The sequence below is a fragment of the Aquarana catesbeiana genome, linkage group LG13 (assembly GCF_042186555.1).
Source record: "Aquarana catesbeiana isolate 2022-GZ linkage group LG13, ASM4218655v1, whole genome shotgun sequence".
NCBI lineage: Eukaryota > Metazoa > Chordata > Amphibia > Anura > Ranidae > Aquarana > Aquarana catesbeiana.
In genome coordinates this window covers 3,740,927-3,768,059 of record NC_133336.1, presented here as the reverse complement: position 1 = coordinate 3,768,059, position 27,133 = coordinate 3,740,927, and the positions used below count along the sequence as shown (strand labels likewise).

Here is a 27,133-nt window from a genome sequence, read left to right as displayed (position 1 = left end):
ATACACACACACACCGCCATCTTGGATGGAATGCAAGACGACTCAAAAAGGTCACTCAAGTGAACCTCTACAGCAGGGGTCTCCAAACTCTCTCAACAAAAGGGCCAGTTTATCTTTCATCAGACTTTTGAGGGGCCAAACTTTTGTCCCTGGCATCAGTGAGTAAACATCACCACATTTGGCATCACTGGGAGCAACAGAGCCCCATTGTTGGCATCACTGGGAGCAACAGAGCCCCATTGTTGGCATCACTGGGAGCAACAGAGCCCCATTGTTGGCATCACTGGGAGCAACAGAGCCCCAATGTTGGCATCACTGGGAGCAACAGAGCCCCATTGTTGGCATCACTGGGAGCAACAGAGCCCCAATGTTGGCATCACTGGGAGCAACAGAGCCCCAATGTTGGCATCACTGGGAGCAACAGAGCCCCAATGTTGGCATCACTGGGAGCAACAGAGCCCCATTGTTGGCATCACTGGGAGCAACAGAGCCCCATTGTTGGCATCACTGGGAGCAACAGAGCCCCATTGTTGGCATCACTGGGAGCAACAGAGCCCCATTGTTGGCATCACTGGGAGCAACAGAGCCCCATTGTTGGCATCACTGGGAGCAACAGAGCCCCATTGTTGGCATCACTGGGAGCAACAGAGCCCCATTGTTGGCATCACTGGGAGCAACAGAGCCCCATTGTTGGCATCACTGGGAGCAACAGAGCCCCATTGTTGGCATCACTGGGAGCAACAGAGCCCCATTGTTGGCATCACTGGGAGCAACAGAGCCCCATTGTTGGCATCACTGGGAGCAACAGAGCCCCATTGTTGGCATCACTGGGAGCAACAGAGCCCCATTGTTGGCATCACTGGGAGCAACAGAGCCCCATTGTTGGCATCACTGGGAGCAACAGAGCCCCATTGTTGGCATCACTGGGAGCAACAGAGCCCCATTGTTGGCATCACTGGGAGCAACAGAGCCCCATTGTTGGCATCACTGGGAGCAACAGAGCCCCATTGTTGGCATCACTGGGAGCAACAGAGCCCCATTGTTGGCATCACTGGGAGCAACAGAGCCCCATTGTTGGCATCACTGGGAGCAACAGAGCCCCATTGTTGGCATCACTGGGAGCAACAGAGCCCCATTGTTGGCATCACTGGGAGCAACAGAGCCCCATTGTTGGCATCACTGGGAGCAACAGAGCCCCATTGTTGGCATCACTGGGAGCAACAGAGCCCCATTGTTGGCATCACTGGGAGCAACAGAGCCCCATTGTTGGCATCACTGGGAGCAACAGAGCCCCATTGTTGGCATCACTGGGAGCAACAGAGCCCCATTGTTGGCATCACTGGGAGCAACAGAGCCCCATTGTTGGCATCACTGGGAGCAACAGAGCCCCATCGCTGGCATAATTGGGAGGAATAGCGCCCCATCGCTGGCATCATTGGGAGGAATAGCGCCCCATCGCTGGCATCATTGGGAGGAATAGCGCCCCATCGCTGGCATCATTGGGAGGAATAGCGCCCCATCGCTGGCATCATTGGGAGGAATAGCGCCCCATCGCTGGCATCATTGGGAGGAATAGCGCCCCATCGCTGGCATCATTGGGAGGAATAGCGCCCCATCGTTGACACCATTGGGAGGAATAGCGCCCCATTGTTGGTGCCAGTAGGCAGAGTCTCATATCAGTGGAATAGTGCCCCAAGGGCCAGATAAAAGGCGAGCAAAGGGCCGCAGGTTGTAGACCACTGCACTACAATATTCCCCTTCACTGGTTGCTACATAGTTTATATAGCGAGGGGAGGGGTGAAACAGCTAGGCCAGCACAGACAGCAACTAGGCACTCCCAGAGGAAGAAGTGGCTACAATGTGGAAAGAGGGGGTGGGCAAGGAAATGCACTCTTCCTGGAGTAGTCTTACTTCCAGCAAGTTCAGAGGCACATTGCAAAATTGATTAAAAAAAATAAAATTGATGGCAAACAATGCAAACATTTAAAAGACTTCATTTCTTTGCACTCCAGCCTGCGATTTCTTAGGTCGCTCACAGGGGTCTCTTTAGAGTATTGAAGCCAAAGGCTCAACATGACAGCCAAGCAACCGCGACATAGAGAAAGAAGTCATCAATGGCAGTCTCCAGGTTCTCCTGGGCTCCCTTCACACCTGGGAAATGTGGCGATCCCGCCCACGATCGAAGACGCCCGAGTGTGAATGGAGCCTTAGACACAGAAAGGGGAGAAGATTACGGCGTCTTACATTGTCGCAGCGCAGCCAGATCTCATTCATTCCTTCAGCCACCGGGATGAGGAGCTTAATGATGAACTTCTGTCCGGAAATGTTGACATCGGGAGTCACTTCACAGCCTGGAGATACAAAATCGATCGTGTTAGTGCTCAGATAGCGATCAACCATTTATATGTGAATAAAAACGTATCCAATGGGATCAGATTTACTGAACAATGTAACTTCTTATATCCACCCAATGAAAACCATCGCTATCTAAATAAAACAAAACGTTTAAAATGATCGCTACACAACGCTGGTTATTTGAGCGATTTAGAAACGTATTACAAGGGCAACTTCTGTCTCCTCGACCTCCATTCATCAAATCTCTCGCATTAGCCGGTAAGTAAGGTATGGGGAATTAAAGAGTGGCACGGGCTTTACGCCTGCACTGCTCTTCTGAGCTGAGAAAATGGAGAAGATGCTTCTTCTAATTACCAGCAGTGCAGACCCTGCACAGACCGCTTCAGCATACTCCCATCCCCCCCACCTGGCTCAGCGGAGACGGGGGGGGGGGGGTCCGGAGGAGGAGGAGTGTTGGTGTTGTTACATAGTTACATAGTAGGTGAGGTTGAAAAAAGACACAAGTCCATCAAGTCCAACCTATGTGTGTGATTATGTGTCATATTACATTACATATCCCTGTATATTGCGGTCATTCAGGTGATTATCTAATAGTTTCTTGAAGCTATCAATGCTCCCCGCTGAAACCACCGCCTGTGGAAGGGAATTCCACATCCTTGCCGCTCTTACAGTAAAGAACCCTCTACGTAGTTTAAGGTTAAACCTCTTTTCTTCTAATTTTAATGAGTGGCCACGAGTCTTATTAAACTCTCTTCTGCGAAAAAGTTTTATCCCTATTGTGGGGTCACCAGTCCGGTATTTGTATATTGTGGGGTCACCAGTCCGGTATTCATACATTAAAATCATATCCCCTCTCAAGCGTCTCTTCTCCAGAGAGAATAAGTTCAGAGCTCACAACCTTTCCTCATAACTAAGATCCTCCAGACCCTTTATTAGCTTTGTTGCCCTTCTTTGTACTCGCTCCATTTCCAGTACATCCTTCCTGAGGACTGGTGCCCAGAACTGGACAGCATACTCCAGGTGCAGCCGGACCAGAGTCTTGTAGAGCGGGAGAATTATCGTTTTATCTCTGGAGTTGATCCCCTTTTTAATGCCAATATTCTGTTTGCTTTATTAGCAGCAGCTTGGCATTGCATGTCATTGCTGAGCCTATCATCTACTAGGACCCCCAGGTCCTTTTCCATCCTAGATCCCCCCAGAGGTTCTCCCCCCAGTCTATAGATTGCATTCAGATTTTTACCACCCAAATGCATTATTTTACATTTTTCTACATTGAACCTCATTTGCCACGTAGTCGCCCCTCCCCCATTCATTTGTTCAGGTCTTTTTGCAAGATTTCCACATCCTGCGGAGAAGTTATTGCCCTGCTTAGCTTAGTATCGTCTGCAAATACAGAGATTGAACTGTTTATCCCATCCTCCAGGTCGTTTATGAACAAATTAAATAGGATTGGTCCCAGCACAGAACCCTGGGGAACCCCACTACCCACCCCTGACCATTCTGAGTACTCCCCATTTATCACCACCCTCTGAACTCGCCCTTGTAGCCAGTTTTCAATCCATGTACTCACCCTATGGTCCATGCCAACGGACCTTATTTTGTACAGTAAACGTTTATGGGGAACTGTGTCAAATGCTTTTGTAAAATCCAGATACACCACGTCTACGGGCCTTCCTTTATCTAGATGGCAACTCACCTCCTCATAGAAGGTTAGTAGATTGGTTTGGCAAGAACGATTCTTCATGTTATGTTGTTAAAGCTGTATCGACAGGAACGGGCCAAGATTCGAACCATGCTTGGGCAGGCTGGTTGGACCAAAGTTGATCGTTCAACTTGGATACAACCAGCCTGGCGGATTGCCGCTAGCAATCACTGTGTTCTCCCGGCATGGACAGCTTGCTCCTCCCCCCCGCTGGGAGAACACAACAGCTCCATTTAAGGGATTCCCCAACAACTTATGGTTGCAAGAAATAAAATTTGCTCCAGCCTAATTGCAGATCTGTTTCTCACAGAATTTCTCAAATAGGCAAGAAGGACGCCAGCTGAGGCTTAGGCCGGCCATAGACGGAGCGAATTTGCTCAATTGCTCAGTCAATGGAGCCATTGTGTTCTCCCGTCGGGGGGATCCATCCCTGTTGGGAGAACACAGTGATTTTTGCAAATGGCTACAACAGCCACTCGTAATAATCATGTGAAAAAATCCAGCAGGCTGGTCGCACCCAAGTCGATCATTCGATTGATCAGGTTGGTTACAACCAGCCTGCCCAAACATGGTTTGAATCTCAGCTGGTTCCTGCTGATGAGAGGGGGAGGGGGAGGAGGAGGAGGCGTGGCACATGTACAGTAGGGTGAAGGTCCATTTTAACTTCTCTGCATCACTTTTGGTCTTGCCCACTTAAAGTAAAGTATATACCCCAGGCCAATTTTTTTTTCTTACTTTGGATAGAGCGGAGGCGGTTTGAAACCTCTACATACACAGTTACATAGTTACATAGTAGGTGAGGTTGAAAAAAGACACAAGTCCATCAAGTCCAACCTATGTGTGTGATTATGTGTCAGTATTACATTACATATCCCTGTATGTTGTGGTCATTCAGGTGCTTATCTAATAGTTTCTTGAAACGATCGATGTTCCCCGCTGAGACCACCGCCTGTGGAAGGGAATTCCACATCCTTGCCGCTCTTACAGTAAAGAACCCTCTACGTAGTTTAAGGTTAAACCTCTTTTCTTCTCATTTTAATGAGTGGCCACGAGCCTTATTAAACTCCCTTCTGTGAAAAAGTTTTATTTCTATCGAGTTTTTTACGTCCATCTAAGGAGGACTTCTGTAGCGAGCCGACAACGCTGCCTCTGCTGCTCCGAAATCCCATGCAGGGTTGTCAGTCCCGTCTTGGGCTCCTTTCACACTCATGTGTCTTGAAAGTCGCCCGATTTTGCTGCGACTTGAAGCAATGCCTGTGTAATCTTGAGGTCTGTGGGCCCCAAGTCGCATCAAAAAGTTTGAAATCACTGCGACTTGAAGAAGAAAAACGCACAGATATGAACGGTAACCCATTGGAAATCATGGGGGGGGGGGGGGGTACGACTTGTGGTGCGACTTTGCAGTCCCAAGTCGCAGGACAAGGCGCACAAGTGTGTAAGGGGCCTCAATGAACCCTTCTCTACTTTAAAACTCATCCCCATAATATAAAAAGTGGGAGGAGTCCTCCGATCGATCAGGAGAAAACTGGGCAGGGGCTGACAACCCGGCTCAGAACTTCAGTGCGGCGTTGTCAGCGCACTACAGGAAATGAGGAGCTCAATGGATTTCTGGCAGGATCAACAAGTATTCTGTTCTGTATTTACGGCCTTATCAGAGAGACAAAGGATGTGGAAATGCCCATGTACTATAGAAATGTACCGCATATACCCTCCACCCCAACATGCACTATAAAGTCTCTCCAAATTTGTGAACATATGAGAAATGTAAAAACGTGGGAGGTTTACATTAAACCAAAACATTTTTTTTTTTCTTTACACCGCCTTCTCCCGGAATTTTTTTTTTTCCTAGGTTACGACTTGTACACCATTTTCCCCGAACGTGTGGGCAGCGGGACGAGAAACTGCTGACACTTCCCACCATCGCGGTTTTCACCGAGACGCTCGTGTCGTGGAATGTTTTCTTTTCTGAAGACGATGCTGACCATCGCTGCATCTAGAGATGGCCACACACACTGAAATAACAGTCTGCCAGATTTATCACCATCCGTACCGGTCCGGGCTTGTCCAGCCCCCTGCAGAACTTTACCCGTCCCCCCCCCCCCCCCCCCCCCCCGGCAAATACATGACATAGAATGAGCTGGCCACCCTGTGCCTCTCCTCCGTCCCCTGGATGCAGCGCTCTATGGTCTACATGAAGTGTGCACTATGCATAGGAACCCCCCCCCAAAAAATTATTCAGTCTAAGAGGACACGGGGGCCACACAATGAGATCGGAGGAGAAGCGGTTTAACCTTAAGCTGTGTAGGGGGGTTTTTCACGGTCAGGGCAATAAGGATGTGGAGCTCTCCTCCACAATTGGTGGTGGTCAGCAGGGAGTATTGATTTTTTTTTAAAGACTCTAAAGCCCCCATACAGACTATTTAGATTTTCTGTACATTTTTGTCTTCAGATTTACCAAAACCATATAATATATATGAGGTCAAACCTTAAGAGTTTCAATTTGTATGCAATAAGGCCGGCCCTTCACACTACATGGTTTTGGGCTTTTTTTCCCCCAGAGAGAAGGTGCAGGAAACCCCTCCCCTTCCGAGTCACCCCTTGACTCCACCCCCTACCCACCTCCCACTACTGCCCCTTTAAGAGAATACAGAACCAAGTATTTTATATGGTGTTTGTTAATAACAAGAAAGGCAGTAAAAAAAATAGATCTAACAACAATAGACAGCCCAGCGACAATAGATCCCCTCCACCAACAATGCATACCCAACAGCCAGCATCAACTGACCCTTCAGCAGCCAGCAACAATAGACCCCTCCCTCAACAGTAGATACCACCCAGCAACGATTGACCCCCTGCAACAGAAGACCCACTCCCAGCAACAATAGATCCCCCAATAGCAACAATAGATCCCCCAATAGCAACAATAGACCCCCCTGCAAAAAAAAATTCCATCCAGTAACAATAGATTCCCCAGCAGCCAGCTACAAAGACCTCTCCCTCAACAGTAGATTCCTCCCAGCAATGATTGGCCCCTCCTGCAACATAAGACCCACACCCAGCAACAATAGACCCCTCATCAGCAACAATAGACCCCCCCCCCCCCCACAAAAAAAAAAAAAAAAAAAAAAAGATTCCATCCAGCAACAATAGATTCCCCAGCAGCCAGCTACAAAGATCCCCCAGCAACAGTAGATTCCTCCCAGCAATGATTGACCCCTCCTGCAACAGAAGACCCACACCCACCAACAACAGAACCCCCCCACGAGCAACAGAAGTCCTCCCCAGCAACGGTAGACCTCCTGCCTTCCTAAAAATAGATCCCCTCCAGCAACAATAGATTCCTCAACAGCCAGCATCAATAGACTCTCCAGCACCCTTTGCCATTCAGTTCTGGAGGTGCCGGAACGGCGTTCCCCCAAGTTGCTGCTGAAAAAAAATCCCTGGGTTTTAGTAAATTTGAAGACAAAAATCTGCAGAAAATCTAATAGTGTGTATGGGGCCTTCAGACGTGCATCATAAAAAAAAACCACAACATACAGGGATATGGGACACAAATTATAGACACTGACACACGTACATCTACACAGGCTGAACTGGATGGAATATTGTGTTTATTCAACCTTACCGACTATGTACACTGAGGGAAAAAAAGTATTTGATCGGCTGCTGATTTAGTGACAAAGAAACGATCGGTCTATAATTTTAATGGTCCGTTTATTATAACAGTGAGAGACAGAACAAAAACATCCAGGAATACACATTTCAAAAAAGTTATAAATTAATTTTGTATTTTAATGGAGTGAAATAAAGTATTTGATCCCCGATCAATCAGCAAGATTTCTGGCTCCCAGGTGTCTTCTATACAGGTAACAAGCTGAGATTAGGAGCATTCGCTTAAAGGGAGTGCTCCTAATCTCAGCTTGTTCCCTGTATAAAGGACACCTGTCCACAGAAGTGATCAATCAGATTCCAATATCTCCACCATGGCCAAGACCAAAGAGCTGTCCAAGGATGTCGGGGACAAGATTGTAGATCTACACAAGGCTGGAATGGACTACAAGACCATCGCCAAGCAGCTTGATGAGAGGGTGACAACAGTTGAGATTATTCACAAATGGAGGAAACACAAAATAACTGTCGATCTCCCTCGGTCTGGGGCTCCATACAAGGTCTCACCTCGAGGAGTTTTAATGGTCATGAGAACGGTGAGGAATCAGCCCAGAACTACACGGGAGAATCTTGTCAATGATCTCAGCTGGGACCATAGTCACCAAGAAAACAATCGGTAACACACTACACCGTGAAGGACTGAAATCCTGCAGCCCCCGCAAGGTCCTCCTGCTCAGGAAATCACATGTACAGGTCCGTCTGAAGATTACTAATGAACATCTGAATGATTCAGAGGAGAACTGGGGGAAAGTGTTCTGGTCAGATGAGACCAAAATCGAGATCTTTGGTATCAACTCAACTCACAGTGTTTGGAGGAGGAAGAGGAATGCTGCCTATGACCCCAAAAACACCATCCCCCACCATCATACATGGAGGTTCTATGACCCCCAAGAACACCATCCCCCACCGTCATACATGGAGGTCCTATGACCCCAAGAACACCACCCCCCACCGTCATACATGGAGGTCCTATGACCCCCAAGAACACCATCCCCCACCGTCATACATGGAGGTCCTATGACCCCAAGAACACCATCCCCCACCGTCATACATGGAGGTCCTATGACCCCAAGAACACCCCCCCCCACCGTCATACATGGAGGTCCTATGACCCCAAGAACACCATCCCCCACCGTCATACATGGAGGTCCTATGACCCCAAGAACACCCCCCCCCCACCGTCATACATGGAGGGAGAAACATTATGCTTTGGGGGCGTTTTTCTACTAAGGGGACAGGACAACTTTACCGCATCAAAGGGACGATGGACGGGCCATGTACCATCAAATATTGGGTGAGAACCTCCTTCCCTCAGCCAGGACACTAAATATGGGTCATGGACGGGTCTTCCAGCATGACCCAAAACACACGGCCAAGGCAACAAAGGAGTTGCTCAAGAAGAAGCACATTAATGTCCTGGAATGGCCTAGCCAGTCTCCAGACCTTAATCCCATAGAAAATATGTGGAGGGAGCTGAAGGTTCGAGCTACCAAACGTCAGCCTGGAAACCTTAAGGGCTTGGAGAGGATCTGCAAAGAGGACAAAATCCCTCCTGAGATGTGTGCAACCTGGTGGCCAACTACAAGAAACGTCTGACCTCTGATCGCCAACAAGGGTTTCTCCACCAACTACTAAGTCATGTTTTGCAAAGGGATCAAATACTTATTTCACTCACTAAAATGCAAATCAATTTTTTACTTTTTTGAAAGTAAAAAGTAACAATTTATGCGTGGCCAAAAACAGCGGTTATAGGTGGTTGCACACACTTGGTGTGCTTTTTGTGTTGGCTGCGGGTGGCTGGGGTGTGAGTGTTGGGTGAATGAGGCGATAACAGTAGCTCAGAGCAGACATGAAGCTATGGGCTGCTGGTTGCCAGACACTGATCTGGAGCATGCGTGTGGGGAAGATAGCGCTGCTCTTCACGTGGCACCCTTCACCCGCTCTGCATGAAAGTCCTGCCCACCTTTGGTTCCAATTCTGGTCAGGACACCATCTGCAAGGAGTTTGCATGTTCTCCCAGTGCTTGTACGAGTCCTCCTACACTCCAAACACATGCTGGGAGGGCAAGGGGCTCCTGTCTAAATTGGCCCTAGTATGTGAGGAAGGGACATTAGATTTTAAGCTTCTGAGTCCCAGGACTAAATTTGAATGTACCTTCGGTGTTCTATAAATATTTGTTCTATAAATATCTGAAATTAATAAGATCCCGTCTCACGGTGAACATACGTTCGAATGACTCCAGCGTTTAGGCATTTTTTCATCCGCAGAGCAGGTCAGTCTTCCCAAAAAGGCATTTCTGGCTCCATCTGCCATGACTGTGCTCTGATCTCATCACCTGGCATCCAGCGTGTTTACTGCACCGCTAAACAGATGCCTGGAGCCACCACCACCGCCACTGAACCCCGGCCAACAGATGGATCACGTATCACAAAATGAGAACCTGTCACCTACACACTGACTGCAACCGGCCACCACAGATCACTACACAGCCCACCAAACACTGATACATCCAACCCGCCACCGCAGATCACAGCACAGCCCACCACACACCGATACATCCAACCAGCCACCATAGATCACAGCACAGCGATACATCCAACCAGCCACCATAGATCACTACACAGCCCACCACACACCGATACATCCAACCAGCCACCATAGATCACAGCACAGCTCACCACACACCGATACATCCAACCAGCCACCATAGATCACAGCCTACCACAAACCGATACATCCAACCAGCTTCCATAGATCACAGCACAGCCCACCACACACCGATATATCCAACCAGCCACCATAGATCACAGCACCGTCCACCACACGCCAAAACATCCAACCAGCCACCATAGATCACAGCACAGCCCACCACATGCCGATACATCCAACCAGCCACCATAGATCACAGCACAGCCCACCACACACACCGATATATCCAACCAACCTCCATAGATCACAGCACAGCCCACCACACACACCGATATATCCAACCAGCCACCATAGATCACAGCACAGTCCACCACACACACCGATATATCCAACCAGCCACCACAGATCACTACACAGCCCACCACACACCGATACATCCAACCAGCCACCACAGATCACTACACAGCCCACCACACACCGATACATCCAACCAGCCACCATAGATCACTACACAGCCCACCACACACCGATATATCCAACCAGCCACCATAGATCACAGCACAGCTCACCACACACCGATCTATCCAACCAGCCACCATAGATCACTACACAGCCCACCACACACCGATACACCCAACCGGCCACCGCAGATCAAAGCACAGCCCACCACACACCGATATATCCAACCAGCCACCATAGATCACAGCACCGCCCACCACACACCGATACATCCAACCAGCCACCATAGATCACAGCACCGCCCACCACACGCCAATATATCCAACCAGCCACCATAGATCACAGTCCACCACACACCGATACATCCAACCAGCCACCATAGATCACAGCCCACTACACACCGATACATCCAACCAGCCTCCATAGATCACAGCACCACCCACCACACACCGATACATCCAACCAGCCAGCATAGATCACAGCACAGACCACCACACACCGATACATCCAACCGGCCACCATAGATCACAGCACCGCCCACCACACACCGATACATCCAACCAGCCAGCATAGATCACAGCACAGACCACCACACACCGATACATCCAACCGGCCACCATAGATCACAGCACCACCCACCACACACCGATACATCCAACCAGCCAGCATAGATCACAGCACAGACCACCACACACCGATACATCCAACCGGCCACCATAGATCACAGCACCGCCCACCACACACCGATATAGCCAACTAGCCACCATAGACCACAGCACAGCCCACCACACACCGATACATCCAACCAGCCACCATAGATCACAGCACCGCCCACCACACACCGATATATCCAACCAGCCACCATAGATCACAGTCCACCACACACCGATACATCCAACCAGCCACCATAGATCACAGCCCACTACACACCGATACATCCAACCAGCCTCCATAGATCACAGCACCACCCACCACACACCGATACATCCAACCAGCCAGCATAGATCACAGCACAGACCACCACACACCGATACATCCAACCAGCCACCATAGATCACAGCACCGCCCACCACACGTCGATACATCCAACCAGCCACCATAGATCACAGCACAGCCCACCACACACACATACATCCAACCAGCCACCATAGATCACAACCCACCACACACCAATACATCCAGCCGGCCACCGCAGATTACAGCACAGCCCACCACACACCGATACATCCAACCAGCCACCGCAGATCACAGCACCGCCCACCACACAGCGATACATCCAACCAGCCACCATAGATCACTACACAGCCCACCACACACCGATACATCCAACCAGCCACCATAGATCACAGCACAGCTCACCACACACCGATACATCCAACCAGCCACCATAGATCACAGCCTACCACAAACCGATACATCCAACCAGCCACCATAGATCACAGCACCGCCCACCACACACCGATATATCCAACCAGCCACCATAGATCACAGCACCGCCCACCACACACCGATATATCCAACCAGCCACCATAGATCACAGCACCGCCCACCACACACCGATACATCCAACCAGCCAGCATAGATCACAGCACAGACCACCACACACCGATACATCCAACCAGCCACCATAGATCACAGCACAGCTCACCACAAACCGATATATCCAACCAGCCACCATAGATAACATCACAGCCCACCACACACCGATACATCCAACCAGCCACCGCAGATCACAGCACCGCCCACCACACACCGATATATCCAACCAGCCACCATAGATCACAGCACCGCCCACCACACACCAATACATCCAACCAGCCACCATAGATAACATCACAGTCCACCACACACACACACACACACACAGATATATCCAACCAGCCTCCAAAGATCACTGCACAGCTCACCACACACCGATACATCCAACCAGCCACCATAGATAACATCACAGTCCACCACACACCGATATATCCAACCAGCCACCATAGATCACAGCACCGCCCACCACACACCGATATATCCAACCAGCCTCCAAAGATCACTGCACAGCTCACCACACACCGATACATCCAACCAGCCACCATAGATCACAGCACAGCACAGATCACCACACACCGATACATCCAACCAGCCACCATAGATCACATCACAGCCCACCACATACCAATACACCCAACCAGCCACCATAGATCACAGCACAGCCCACCACACACACACACCGATATATCCAACCAGCCTCCAAAGATCACTGCACAGCTCACCACACACCGATACATCCAACCAGCCAGCATAGATCACAGCACAGACCACCACACACCGATACATCCAAGCAGCCACCATAGATCACAGCACCGCCCACCACACACCGATATATCCAACCAGCCACCATAGATCACAGCACAGCCCACCACACACCGATACATCCAACCAGCCAGCATAGATCACAGCACAGACCACCACACACCGATACATCCAAGCAGCCACCATAGATCACAGCACAGCCCACCACACACCGATACATCCAACCAGCCACCATAGATCACAGCACAGCCCACCACACACCGATACATCCAACCAGCCACCATAGATCACAGCACAGCCCACCACACACCAAAACATCCAACCAGCCACCATAGATCACAGCACAGCCCACCACACACCGATACATCCAACCAGCCACCATAGATCACAGCACAGCCCACCACACACCGATACATCCAACCAGTCACCATAGATCATATCACATCACAGCCCACCACACACCGATACACCCAATCAGCCACCACAGATCACAGCACCGCCCACCACACACCTTTACATCCAACCAGCCTCCATAGATCACAGCACCGCCCACCACACACCGATACATCCAACCGGCCACCATGGATCACAGCACCGCCCACCACACACCGATACATCCAACCGGCCACCGCAGATCACAGCACAGCCCACGATACATCCAACCGGCCACCGCAGATCACAGCACAGCCCACCACACACCGATACACTCAACCGGTCACCATAGATCACAGCCCACCACACACCGATATGCCCAACCGGTGACTGAAGTTTAGGTCTGTCATTTTGGCATCGGTGAGAATGAAGTACCTGGACCCTGTGCATGCCATGGAACGCTGTGGGTCATTCTAGGATCCTTTGCCGCATTTCTGTGCATGTGCATGGTCCTTTGAACTGCCTCCTGGGATTTCTATGTCCCTCGCAAACACACTGCAGGATTCTCCCAAGTCCCATAAACCTGGCACAGATCCCCGCAGTGTGTCTGCAGATGCACCAGCAATGAATTCAAGGTGATGGGTGCCGGAGAGGAGCATTGTAGGGAGAACTTTCTCTACAAGCAAGACAACCCTGGACTCCATTAACGAGCATGTATGTTTTTTTTTTTTTTTACTTTTATACAGGGACTCATTTTAAGATTGAATTTTTTTATTTTTGATAGTAAGGGTGGAGTTTCTTTTTAAAGCACTGCAAAAATGTAAATAGGCCCTAAAACGATTCAATTCCACCCAAAAAGTGAAATTTTCGATGACAGGCAGCACCTCATGGGCGATCCCACTCACTGTGACATCATATTTTTGGATCTCAAGCTGCAGGGTATTGCTCTTAAATCTATTCACACCAAAAATGGAGTCTCACTTCTCTGGCCACCAAAAGGTTACCTTCCACATCTCTTCTTGCACTCTGCACGATGTAAAACACACTGAAAATCCAGCAAGAAGAGCGAGACTCCCTTGTAGATTGGGGATTGTGTAGAGATTTGGGACCTCCAGCACCAAAATTTTCACTCCCGGCTACCCCACATATAAAACACTGTGAGGATATTGCTCTTTCCAGAATCTACCAAAAACGGAAATGACAGTTTCGGGTGGGGTAACCCATTAGACTGCATGGAGAGGATTTCATTAGACGTGTACATGTCCATACACAGGATGATCTGAAGCTTCAGAATGGGACAACCAACCAACTATAACCCCCATGAAGAGGGCCTGTCTTACCCCTCAGGTTCATCTGGTGAGCCGGCATCCCATTGGCTTCTTCTTTACTCTTGTAACAAGATATTGACGTGTCTTTAAATGTGCACCAGTACTGCTTGTAGCCCTTCAGTGTCAGCTTCTTCGGTCTGCGATACAGAACACACGTTACAAGAAATGTCCCCATCACCCCCTTTACTTTATAAAGTATATATAGACACATTTTTTGCCTCTAAGTTTTAGCCGGATTGGGGAAGGGATACCGATACCCCCCCCCCCCATATGTAAGGCTTTTATATCTATACATGTATAGGATCTTCATTTTTGACATGCAATGTTGTAAATGGGCCATTTATTGATTAATCTTACTCACTTTTGGGAGGATGCTCCATAAACCCTACCAGAGGGGGGGGGGGGGGGGTCCAGTGACATTTGTAGAGAGCAGGAGCAGCACCCGACCAAGGATCATAAAGGCCAGAAAATTTTAACGAAATCATTGGTAGCCATCCTACACGTTTCGAGTCCATAGGTTACATCCTATATAATCCCTGATAGCAGGTGATGGGTGGTTGAGTCCCCCCAAAGAAGTCAGCTCTCATTTTCTACCTTTTATTTCATTAAAAAAACCTTTTCCAGACTCTATAATCTTTGGTGTGGAGGAGTTAATGCTTTCTACAGATTGTGATTAGGGTCTGTGTCCACGCTGGGGAAATTCAGAACATATAATACATCTCTCGGTGACCACCATGATGGGAAAAGCCGTATCATCGGAACAGGTGGTGAGGGGGAAATCACCCAATGGGGACACACTTTTTTGGTGACAAACTGAAGGGGTTTCCCTCCTTTTTGTGGCGTCTTCAGGACAGGAAGTGAAGGAAAATCTCCACAACACAGACAGAATTAAAAAAATAAAAAATAAAGTTTTGCCACTGCAGACAGTGCTAGCTGCAGAGCCATGGATACTTTGCGGAAAGGTGTACCTTATTTTTCCCTTATTTACACCCCTGCATGAACATATGTATTAGTAGGGGTTCCTCAAGACCCATAAACTATCTAGAAGGGCTTCTAAAATGGTAAAAAGGCGAGTTAAAGAAGCTGTGCAGAGACAGTTTAAATACTAAAATAGGATTCCCTCATTAATTACAAAGACCCCCTCACCCCACCAAAGCTGATACCAATTTATGGGGTGAAGCAGAACAACGTGAATTCAAGTCCTTGCATTTCTGAGCACCGTATATGAGAACTTATAAAGCAGGGAGGTGACACAGGAGATATTTGTACTTACTTAAATATTTTTAGGTTGTCTGTGAGTTCCGGTATGGAGGTGATGTCACCCTGTATAGAAGACAACCTACTGTTATACATGGGAAGAGATGATGGATTGTTCAGACAAAGAAGAATTATTACGTATCAGTAGAATGCCGCATGCCATGCACAGTAATCGTCTCTGCTGGGTCTTTGCAAAGAAATGAACAGGTCACAAAAATACTTACTCGCTGCCTGTTCTGCAAATTTTCACCCAAGCCAAAATTTTACAGTCAATGGGACATGGGATGAAGGGAAATCTTCCAATGGGGACACCTGTTCTGGTAACAACTTAAGCCGGCCATAGACCGTTTGAATCTCGGCTGGTTCAGCAGGAACCGTGTATGGTCAGGCTGCATGTACCCAAGTTGATCGCTCAAACAACTTGGGTACAACCAGCCTGGCGGATTTTACATGCAATTATTATAGCCGCTAGCAGTAATCACTGTGTGTTCCCAGTGGGGGTGGCTTCCACCGCACCCCCACAGGGAGAACATAATGGCTCCTCAGAAGGAATTCCCCCGACAACAGACTCCGTGTTGATAATGGAATCCAGCTAATTTCTTTCCTGCAATCCGTAGTTGCAGGAAAGCAATTTACTCTGTCTATCGTCGGCCTAAGAGGGGATTTTCCCCTCACTTTGGAGAGACTTCCTGTCGGGTTTCAAAAGACAGTCCGTGAAGGGAAATTTCCCCAATGGGGTGCAGACAGGATTAGAGCTTTCCCCAGCAGCTAGGGTAAAATTCTTGACTATTCACATACTTTGCATGCTGCGTAATTGGGTTCATAGCCCCCAAGGGAACGGATTTCCTGATGTAGGCGTCAGAATTGGCTGTCATCATCAAGTCGGATCTGAACTGCAAGAAGTTAGCAGTGCAAGGTGGCTGGTAGCATTGGGTGAGGATTTTGGTGTGTCCCGGCATTGCAAACATCCCCTCGCTCACTAAAAGGGTGTGGATACTTGGCCAAGGCCTGAAAGTATACATAGGTGCAGAAACCACAATCATCAGTAACATCCATTTCCAAACATCACTTCTCATAATGAAAGCATGTGAAGCCCAGTGGTTTTCAAAGACCTCAACAGGGATGGGCGCTTTATCTCTAGGGCCAGGATTTCAAAAGCCAATCGAGAAAGTCAAAAACAGTTCATAACCATGAAAAAAAAAAAAAGTGTGTTGAGCGAAAGTCTTGAAACAAGAGTGAGGGGGCAGGAAGAAACTAAGGGAAAAGTGGCTCACAAATAGAGAGATCAGAAATAGGTAACCTCAGCCTCGGTCAGTAATAGCTTGACCATAGAAAGAAAAAGGAAATGGGGGGGGGGAGAAAAAAAGCAAATAAAAATGGGTAGAAAGAAATGGAGTAGAGGGAAGAGCCTGGTCGGGAGAGAAGGACACACTGCCACTCACCCCCCACCAATGGTCCCCCTCTACGAGAGTCTGGAAACCTTCATGGCCAGGCACGTGAATGTAAGAACAAGGAGATCCATAGCCTACGTAAGCTGACTAGTGTTGGTGCCCATGATACGACCATATTCTGGTGTAGCATCCCCTCACTCATTGTTCTGCAAGCATCTCGTGAGCTCAGGCGGCCCCAATTCACAAATTCACTTAGAATTCGCTCACTGGGGTGAAGACCTTTCTGTCACTTAGGTCCACACATACAGGAGGTCAAAATGTAGACGAACCGCTTACCAAGATGGTGGAAGTCTTTCCTCCTTCCAGAGTGATCTCCAGGTCGGACAGCGCTGCGTCAACCTCATCGACTTCCTTATCGCTGTTGTTGTAATGGATCTCTGAAGCCATCATGGAGAGTTTGTTTATATGGTACTAAAAACAAGCAAGAAACACAGTTATGGAGCATTCACCATGGGGGAGTTTAGATCATAACATAACAATACAAGAGATGCCAAAAACACATTTTTAAATGTACAAGTTGTTGACTTTTAAAAGAGCTCTATAAAAAAAAAAAAAAATGCATACCAGAGAACCGTCCAATATTATCAGCAGCTTTAGAACTGGCCTACTCTGTATTGTCTGTGCTCTAGGAGGCGCTCACAAGCAAGCCGTACCGTATTGTAGTACTAAATGACAGGATATTGGGATACGTTCTGTGTTTGATCTATAAATCTCAGCATGAGATGCACTCTAACCACTTGACTTCCCGCACCTGCCTACCTCTTAGGAAGCAGAGTCATTTTTACATTCTAGTCATGGGCCTAGTGATCGAATACATCTGCATGTTTACACAAATGGCCACCCAATAAATTATGTGACTGAGCACACACAGACATAGTAAGGGGGTCCAGCTGGGTGAATGTTAGTGGTGAGAAAGCCAAATCCATGCAACTTCCACCATGATATAAAACTTTTTGAGCCAGGCATGGTGATTGCAGGTGGACTTCTTTGGATGTTCTCACACTATGGTCTTTGGAATTTATAGAGAATGGTGCAAACAGCCCAAAACATCCAGATGGGGCACATCTGTGAGTATTAATGAGAGGTCAGAGGTGAACGGCCAGACTTGCTAACAGGAAGTTCCCAGCAGATCAGAGATCATCAACTTACAGCAGGGCGAGCAGAAGACCATCTCCTAAAGGCTCAACACATCAACTTTAAAGAGCCTAGGCTACAGCTGCAGAAGGCCACTATGAAGAGTTTAAATCACGTAATTCTAGGAGCCAACACACATGAAGTGCCAGGAAACCTGTTTGCAGCAAATGTCCACAAAATTGAATCCACCATGAAAAATTTACTTTAAGTCACTCCTGACATTTGTCTAGACTCTAATGTACATATTTATACTCTTGCTGCGGTTAGTCATTTTAGAACATCAAATATTCTTTGTAACTCCACGGTTATCAAAAGAATCAAAACTTTGTAGCTGACCAGTAGAAGAGAACATTTGCAGCTCTGGATCAAGGCCAACAGTTGACTTTGATCTCATTGAGTTTTGCTGTGTACTCAGGATTGTAAACCCTTCCCTCTTCTCATCCAACCTACACAACAGCTCAATAACACCATCGCTTTATGTTGTGTTTGCAGCTCTCCCGCTTCCAGAAGAAAAGCACTAACAGATGTTTTGCTGGCCTCCCACCAGACAGGATATTGGACAATCCACAAACTATTTTTTAATCCTGAATTAGAGACATGCCTAAAGATCCTCAAGAAGAGATGGTCACTAGGAATGCACACTTTGCACCTGCCAACATGGCCAATATTAAAGTTTATCTCTAGCCAGTTTCGGATATATTGGAAGAAGAGGATCCTGTGGGGAACCGGGGAAGAATGTAAGCTTTGAACATACGAGGCCAAGATATGAGTCAGGGTCACCTGGAGGTTCACTTGAGTACCCACTACTCTACATCAAGATCTCTATTGACCACCGCAGCCAACACCCCCACCCCATTGGCTGCTGTATCAAAAAAAAACAAAAAAAAACACACATTTTTTAACCCTAACCCCATTGTACAGTATAGCCTCTCTTCCAGAAGATGCAATTTAGCTTCTTCTAGCTGGATGTAATGGAGATGAAATGCAGCACTTGGCTATAGGCCCTAAAAGTGCATTTCTTAGTCAGGGTTCCTACAGAGATTGCTGGAAGTTTCTTGAGCAATAAGCAATTACTGCCCCTCAGGTGAGTAACTTCTGACACCAATGATCTTTTTTAGCCATCCGTAAGGACGGTGGGGGGAGAATCTTCCCACTGACCGCCAATGGAAGGGACATTCTTCCCACTGATCACCAATGTAAGGAACGATCTTCTCACTGATCACCAATGTAAGGAGCATTCTTCTCACTGATCACCAATGTAAGGAACATTCTTCTCACTGATCACCAATGTAAAGAACATTCTTCTCACTGATCACCAATGTAAGGAACATTCTTCTCACTGATCACCAATGTAAGGAACATTCTTCCCACTGATCACCAATGTAAGGAACATTCTTCCCACTGATCACCAATGTAAGGAACATTCTTCTCACTGATCACCAATGTAAGGAGCATTCTTCTCACTGATCACCAATGTAAGGAACATTCTTCTCACTGATCACCAATGTAAGGAACATTCTTCTCACTGATCACCAATGTAAAGAACATTCTTCTCACTGATCACCAATGTAAAGAACATTCTTCTCACTGATCACCAATGTAAGGACATTCTTCTCACTGATCACCAATGTAAGGAACATTCTTCTCACTGATCACCAATGTAAGGAACATTCTTCTCACTGATCACCAATGTAAGGGACATTCTTCCCACTGATCACCAATGTAAGGAACATTCTTCTCACTGATCACCAATGTAAGGAACATTCTTCTCACTGATCACCAATGTAAGGGACATTCTTCTCACTGATCACCAATGTAAGGAACATTCTTCTCACTGATCACCAATGTAAGGAACATTCTTCTCACTGATCACCAATGTAAGGAACATTCTTCTCACTGATCACCAATGTAAGGAACATTCTTCTCACTGATCACCAATGTAAGGAACATTCTTCTCACTGATCACCAATGTAAGGAACATTCTTCTCACTGATCACCAATGTAAGGAACATTCTTCTCACTGATCACCAATGTAAGGAACATTCTTCTCACTGATCACCAATGTAAGGGACATTCTTCTCACTGATCACCAATGGCACTTGTCTATCCAGTCTTGAGTTACACAGCACACAGACCTGATTTTTCTCTTCTGTAGTTGGGTAACATTTACAGGTCTTGTTCACACCCCCAGCCTGCAAATGGACAGTAAAAGGAGAAGCAGCAGACCGATGAGTTATAATAAAATATTCTGAATGAGTTAACCTGTTCCTTGCTCTGCTCTTTCCTTCTATCAGCGTGCTCCTTGTTGGCACATGAGCACTGCTGCACTACTGACTGGCTCCTTGTGCTGCTTCTCCACCCCCCCCAGTCTGAGTTCTGCTGTATAGAGACTGCAGGAGGCTGATACCAAGATACATTCGGTGCTCACACCGCTCGTTTCATTTGCATGTTTTATATCTGCCTGGAGGTCAGACTGAAAAGCTAAAATGCAGAGAACATCATTTTCCAAAACCACATTGGACATCCGGCAGAGCCGGCTCAGTTTGGGGCTCTCGGGTTTCACACACGGAGATGTGTATTAGAATGCGGTGATTCAGCAGTATGGCGGCCGTACAGCGGGTACTATAGCATTGCAGCGTGTAGCCAGTTTACATTCCCAGACACTGTGACACGAGGAGTCCATTCTGACATACGAGCCGCCCCCCCCCCTCTCGTTCCCAGTCTGAATCACCATATAGAAGGACATGCTAGACCCAGCCCAGCTCCTTCCATTAGTCACCCAATCCACGCACGCCATGCGTCAGAGGGACAGGACATGAACGCATCCTACGAGGACATCCATGGTGTGCCGCTAATTTCACAGAATGCCGATTGAGAGACGTGGAGAAGGAAATCTACTCCACATGCCCATCCCATTTATTAATAGCCGGAGCTCCCTGACTGTTCTAGCAGCTGTGCCGGGAAAACAGATCGCATTTCACCGCTACAAAAAAACTACAACAGGAAATGCAACCGGCAGATCAGATGTCCGAGCCGCAGAAATCTTCCTTCCAGACCTCTGATTTTACGATTTGTATTTCTGGCAGATAAACAGAAATCGGTCAGAAGGATTAACCGAGAATAAACATTTGAGCATGATCCGGTTACGGCACACGAGGGGGGGTCATGGATCTCAGTTTGTAGAACACATTACCAAAAATTAAAGTGCAACTCCAGAAATTTTAGGGATTGGTTTATGTAATACTTTAAGCCAGGACTTCCCAACCAGGGACAAGGTTCCATGAATCCTGAGGGTTTCTCCAAAAGTTGCCAAGGGTTCCTTAAACAATTAGTTATTTCACCTCTGTAACCACTGACCCCCCAATGTAAGGGACATTCTTCTCACTGATCACCAATGTAAGGGACATTCTTCTCACTGATCACCAATGTAAGGGACATTCTTCTCACTGATCACCAATGTAAGGAACATTCTTCTCACTGATCACCAATGTAAGGAACATTCTTCTCACTGATCACCAATGTAAGGAACATTCTTCTCACTGATCACCAATGTAAGGAACATTCTTCTCACTGATCACCAATGTAAGGGACATTCTTCTCACTGATCACCAATGTAAGGAACATTCTTCTCACTGATCACCAATGTAAGGAACATTCTTCTCACTGATCACCAATGTAAGGGACATTCTTCTCACTGATCACCAATGTAAGGGACATTCTTCTCACTGATCACCAATGTAAGGAACATTCTTCTCACTGATCACCAATGTAAGGAACATTCTTTTCACTGATCACCAATGTAAGGAACATTCTTCTCACTGATCACCAATGTAAGGAACATTCTTCTCACTGATCACCAATGTAAGGAACATTCTTCTCACTGATCACCAATGTAAGGAACATTCTTCTCACTGATCACCAATGTAAGGAACATTCTTCTCACTGATCACCAATGTAAGGAACATTCTTCTCACTGATCACCAATATAAGGAACATTCTTCTCACTGATCACCAATGTAAGGAACATTCTTCTCACTGATCACCAATGTAAGGAACATTCTTCTCACTGATCACCAATGTAAGGAACATTCTTCTCACTGATCACCAATGTAAGGAACATTCTTCCCACTGATCACCAATGTAAGGAACATTCTTCCCACTGATCACCAATGGGACCATACTTAAGGAAACCTGGTTGCATCCTCAACGCCCCCCACTCAACCTATTTACCCAAATCACAGGATGGTTCTCCCTGCAGCATCCGGTTTGAGTTTTGCATGGCTCTGTGTGTGGCTCCTCCCACAAAGCTGTGCCATCCATTCACCTGGATTTGTGAACGATAAGACCACAAGTCCAATCTGCAACAGCAGCACAAGGACTCATAGGGGTTGATTTACTAAAGGCAAATTGAGTTTGCAAAGTGCAGTTGCTCCAGAGCTTAGTAAATGAAGAGGAGCTCTGCTGGCTTTTATCATCCAATCACGTGCAAGAAAAAATTTTTTTTTTTAAATTTTTTTCTCCTTACATGTGATTGGGTATTCTTGGCAAAGCGAAGCTTTACCTCATTTACTAAGCTCTGGAGCAACTGCGCTTGCAGAGTGCACAGTCTATTTGCCTTGAGGAAATCAACCCTGAAGGTCGTTCCAGCATGAGTGCAGTGACGTCACCACGCTTGTAATCCATGTTTTACATCAACCATAACAGAAGGTCCATTCCTCTGTAAAAACTTGGGGCAAGGGGAGGAGCCTGTGCATTGCACCCATGACACATAGTGCAGTTGCAATGCTCTGCAAGCTCCAATACAAATATTTAATAAAAAAAACGCACATTTTTTTTGGTTAATATGGGTGCATGTATTACATTTTTTGCAGAAGCTACACTACACCTTTAATTGGAACTGAACTCAATAAAAGAATGGAGAGAGGGCGCACCGACCTTGCGCATTACCCAAGTAATATTTATTCAAATCAAAAAGAAGGAAACATACTCACAGACAAGTGGATTATAAAAGCGCATCAGAGTCCACAATGGACAAAAAGCAACCAGGTCACCAGGACTGTGTGCAACACGCTGGAGGACTTTGCAGATGGCTGACGCGTTTCAAGGGGGGATCCCCCTCTTCCTCAGAGCCAATCTGTGATACTGCATTGTCACATGACATGTTGCTAAGACCCACCGCATAAGTGGGTGGAGATGGGAGTGGTCAGAAACCAAGCCACATCCTTTGTGCGTGATGACACATGGATACAAGACGACAGTGAAAATACCAATTGTGTCGGTCATAATAAAATGTTCAGACATCATAAAAACATGGAATCAAATACCTAAATGAATTAGGCAACAGTAACTGCGGATTTTCAGTTACTGTTGCTTAATTCATTTAGGTATTTGATTCCATGTTTTTATGATATGTCTGAAAATTTTATTATGACCGACACAATTGGTATTTTCACTGTTGTCTTGTATCCATGTGTCATCACGCACAAAGGATGTGGCTTGGTTTCTGACCACTCCCATCTCCACCCACTTATGCGGTGGGTCTTCGGAAAATGTCATGTGACCTATTTGCTATATTAATGTGACAATGCAGTATCACAGATTGGCTCTGAGGAAGAGGGGGATCCCCCCTCAAAACGCGTCAGCCATCTGGAAGGTCCTCCGGCGTATTGCACACAGTCCTGGTGACCTGGTTGCTTTTTGTCCATTGTGGACTCTGATGCACTTTTATAATCCACTTGTCTGAGTATGTTTCTTTTTGATTTTAATTATTATTATTAAACAGGATTTATATGGCGCCAACAGTTTACGCAGCGCTTTACAATATAAAACGGAGACAACCCAGTTATAATACAATAAAATACAAGAGGATCAAGAAGGCCCTGCTCAGAAGAGCTTACAATCTAATAGGGTGGGGCAGGTGGTACAAAAGGTTGTAACTGTGGGGGATGAGCTGGTGGAAGTGGTAGGAGATTAGTTGGAGACGTGATCGGCTTTCCTGAAGAGATGAGTTTTCAGGGATCGCCTGAAGGTAGCAAGAGTAGGGGATAGCCAGACAGGTGGAGGTAGCGAGTTCCAGTGGATGGGAGAGGCTCTGGAGAAATCCTGGAGACGAGCATGAGAGGAGGAGACGAGGGAGCTTGAGAGTAGGAGGTCTTGAGAAGAGCAGAGAGGACAATTTGGGTGATATTTGGAGACAAGATTGGTGATGTAGCTTGGGGCAGAGTTGTGAATGGCTTCGTATGTTGTGGCTAGTAATTTGAATGTAATTCGCTGGGTGATTGGGAGTCAGTGTAGGGATTGTAGGAGAGGGTTGGCGGACACTGAATGGAGACCAGTGTAGGGATTGGAGGAGAGGGGTGGAGGACATTGGATGGAGGTCAGTGTAGGGATTGGAGGAGAGGGGTGGCAGACACTGAATGGAGACCAATGTAGGGATTGGAGGAGAGGGTTGGCAGACACTGAATGGGAGCCAGTGTAGGGATTGGAGGAGAGGGGTGGCAGACACTGAATGGAGACCAGTGTAGGGATTGGAGGAGAGGGTTGGCAGACACTGAATGGAGACCAGTGTAGGGATTGGAGGAGAGGGTTGGCAGACACTGAATGGAGACCAGTGTAGGGATTGGAGGAGAGGGTTGGCAGACACTGAATGGAGACCAGTGTAGGGATTGGAGGAGAGGGTTGGCAGACACTGAATGGAGACCAGTGTAGGGATTGGAGGAGAGGGTTGGCGGACACTGAATGGAGACCAGTGTAGGGATTGGAGGAGAGGGTTGGCAGACACTGAATGGAGACCAGTGTAGGGATTGGAGGAGAGGGTTGGCAGACACTGAATGGAGACCAGTGTAGGGATTGGAGGAGAGGTTGGCAGACACTGAATGGAGACCAATGAAGGGATTGGAGGAGAGGGTTGGCAGACACTGAATGGAGACCAGTTTAGGGATTGGAGGAGAGGGGTGGAGGACATTGAATGGAGGTCAGTGTAGGGATTGGAGGAGATGGTTGGAGGACATTGAATGGAGAGCAGTGTAGGGATTGGAGGAGAGGGGTGGAGGACATTGAATGGAGGTCAGTGTAGGGACTGGAGGAGAGGGTTGGCAGACACTGAATGAAAGTCAGTGTAGGGATTGGAGGAGAGGGGTGGCAGACACTGAATGGAGACCAATGTAGGGATTGGAGGAGAGGGTTGGCAGACACTGAATGGAGACCAATGTAGGGATTGGAGGAGAGGGGTGGAGGACATTGAATGGAGGTCAGTGCAGGGACTGGAGGAGAGGGTTGGCAGACACTGAATGGAGACCAATGTAGGGATTGGAGGAGAGGGTTGGCGGACACTGAATGGAGACCAATGTAGGGATTGGAGGAGAGGGGTGGAGGACATTGAATGGAGGTCAGTGCAGGGACTGGAGGAGAGGGTTGGCAGACACTGAATGGAGACCAATGTAGGGATTGGAGGAGAGGGTTGGCGGACACTGAATGGAGACCAATGTAGGGATTGGAGGAGAGGGGTGGAGGACATTGAATGGAGGTCAGTGCAGGGACTGGAGGAGAGGGTTGGCAGACACTGAATGGAGACCAATGTAGGGATTGGAGGAGAGGGTTGGCGGACACTGAATGGAGACCAATGTAGGGATTGGAGGAGAGGGGTGGAGGACATTGAATGGAGGTCAGTGCAGGGACTGGAGGAGAGGGTTGGCAGACACTGAATGGAGACCAGTGTAGGGATTGGAGGAGAGGAGTGGAGGACATTGAATGGAGACCAGTGTAGGGATTGGAGGAGAGGAGTGGAGGACATTGAATGGAGGTCAGTGTAGGGACTGGAGGAGAGGGTTGGCAGACACTGAATGGAGACCAGTGTAGGGATTGGAGGAGAGGGTTGGCAGACACTGAGCGGTTGATAAGGTGGATAAGTCTGGCAGCAGCATTCATGATAGACTGAAGAGGGGAGGAGCCTATGGAGAGGCAGGCCAATGAGAAGGGAGATGCAATAGTCAAGGTGAGAGATAACAAGGGAGTGAATGAGGAGCTTGGTGGTTTCATTAGGTAAAAAGGGGCGAATTTTAGAGATGTTACGGAGGTGAATAAATATTACTTGGGTAATGCGCAAGGTCGGTGCGCCCTCTCTCCATTCTTTAACAGTGTTTTCAATGGGCATCCCCTGACCCTTGGAGGGCAGCAAGGCCTGTGCATGTACTGGGACCCATAGGACTTCCTAGCTTCTTCCATAGATATTGCACCACTGTCAAGCGCAGGAGATTTTGTTTGAATGTGAACATTTGCTATGTTATAGTAAATATTTAGAAATGTTAAATGTGCCTAAATAGTACCCAGAAAATTGTACCTTTTGTCTGAAATCCCCCTAAAAGTTAGCAGTGGACTTCCTGGTATGCGAGGGTGCCTAGGCACGCCTGTTCTGCAGCCTCATTGATGTATATCTACAGCGTGAGATCTACGGCACT

The 27,133-nt window shown here is 47.6% G+C and overlaps 1 protein-coding gene across 5 annotated transcripts in view; it reads right to left on the bottom strand.

The window, feature by feature from the left end:
• FERMT2 (FERM domain containing kindlin 2) overlaps positions 1 to 27,133 on the bottom strand; it is a 132,734-nt gene that overhangs the window by 21,197 nt on the left and 84,404 nt on the right. For all 5 annotated transcript variants that reach the window (XM_073609677.1, XM_073609675.1, XM_073609676.1 and 2 more), the window contains 4 exons: positions 17,820 to 17,954; positions 16,109 to 16,158; positions 14,848 to 14,972; positions 2,245 to 2,351 (listed from right to left, as the gene is read on the bottom strand). In XM_073609677.1, the coding sequence (XP_073465778.1) occupies positions 2,245 to 2,351; positions 14,848 to 14,972; positions 16,109 to 16,158; positions 17,820 to 17,954 (417 nt within the window). The remainder of the gene's footprint in view (positions 1 to 2,244; positions 2,352 to 14,847; positions 14,973 to 16,108; positions 16,159 to 17,819; positions 17,955 to 27,133) is intronic.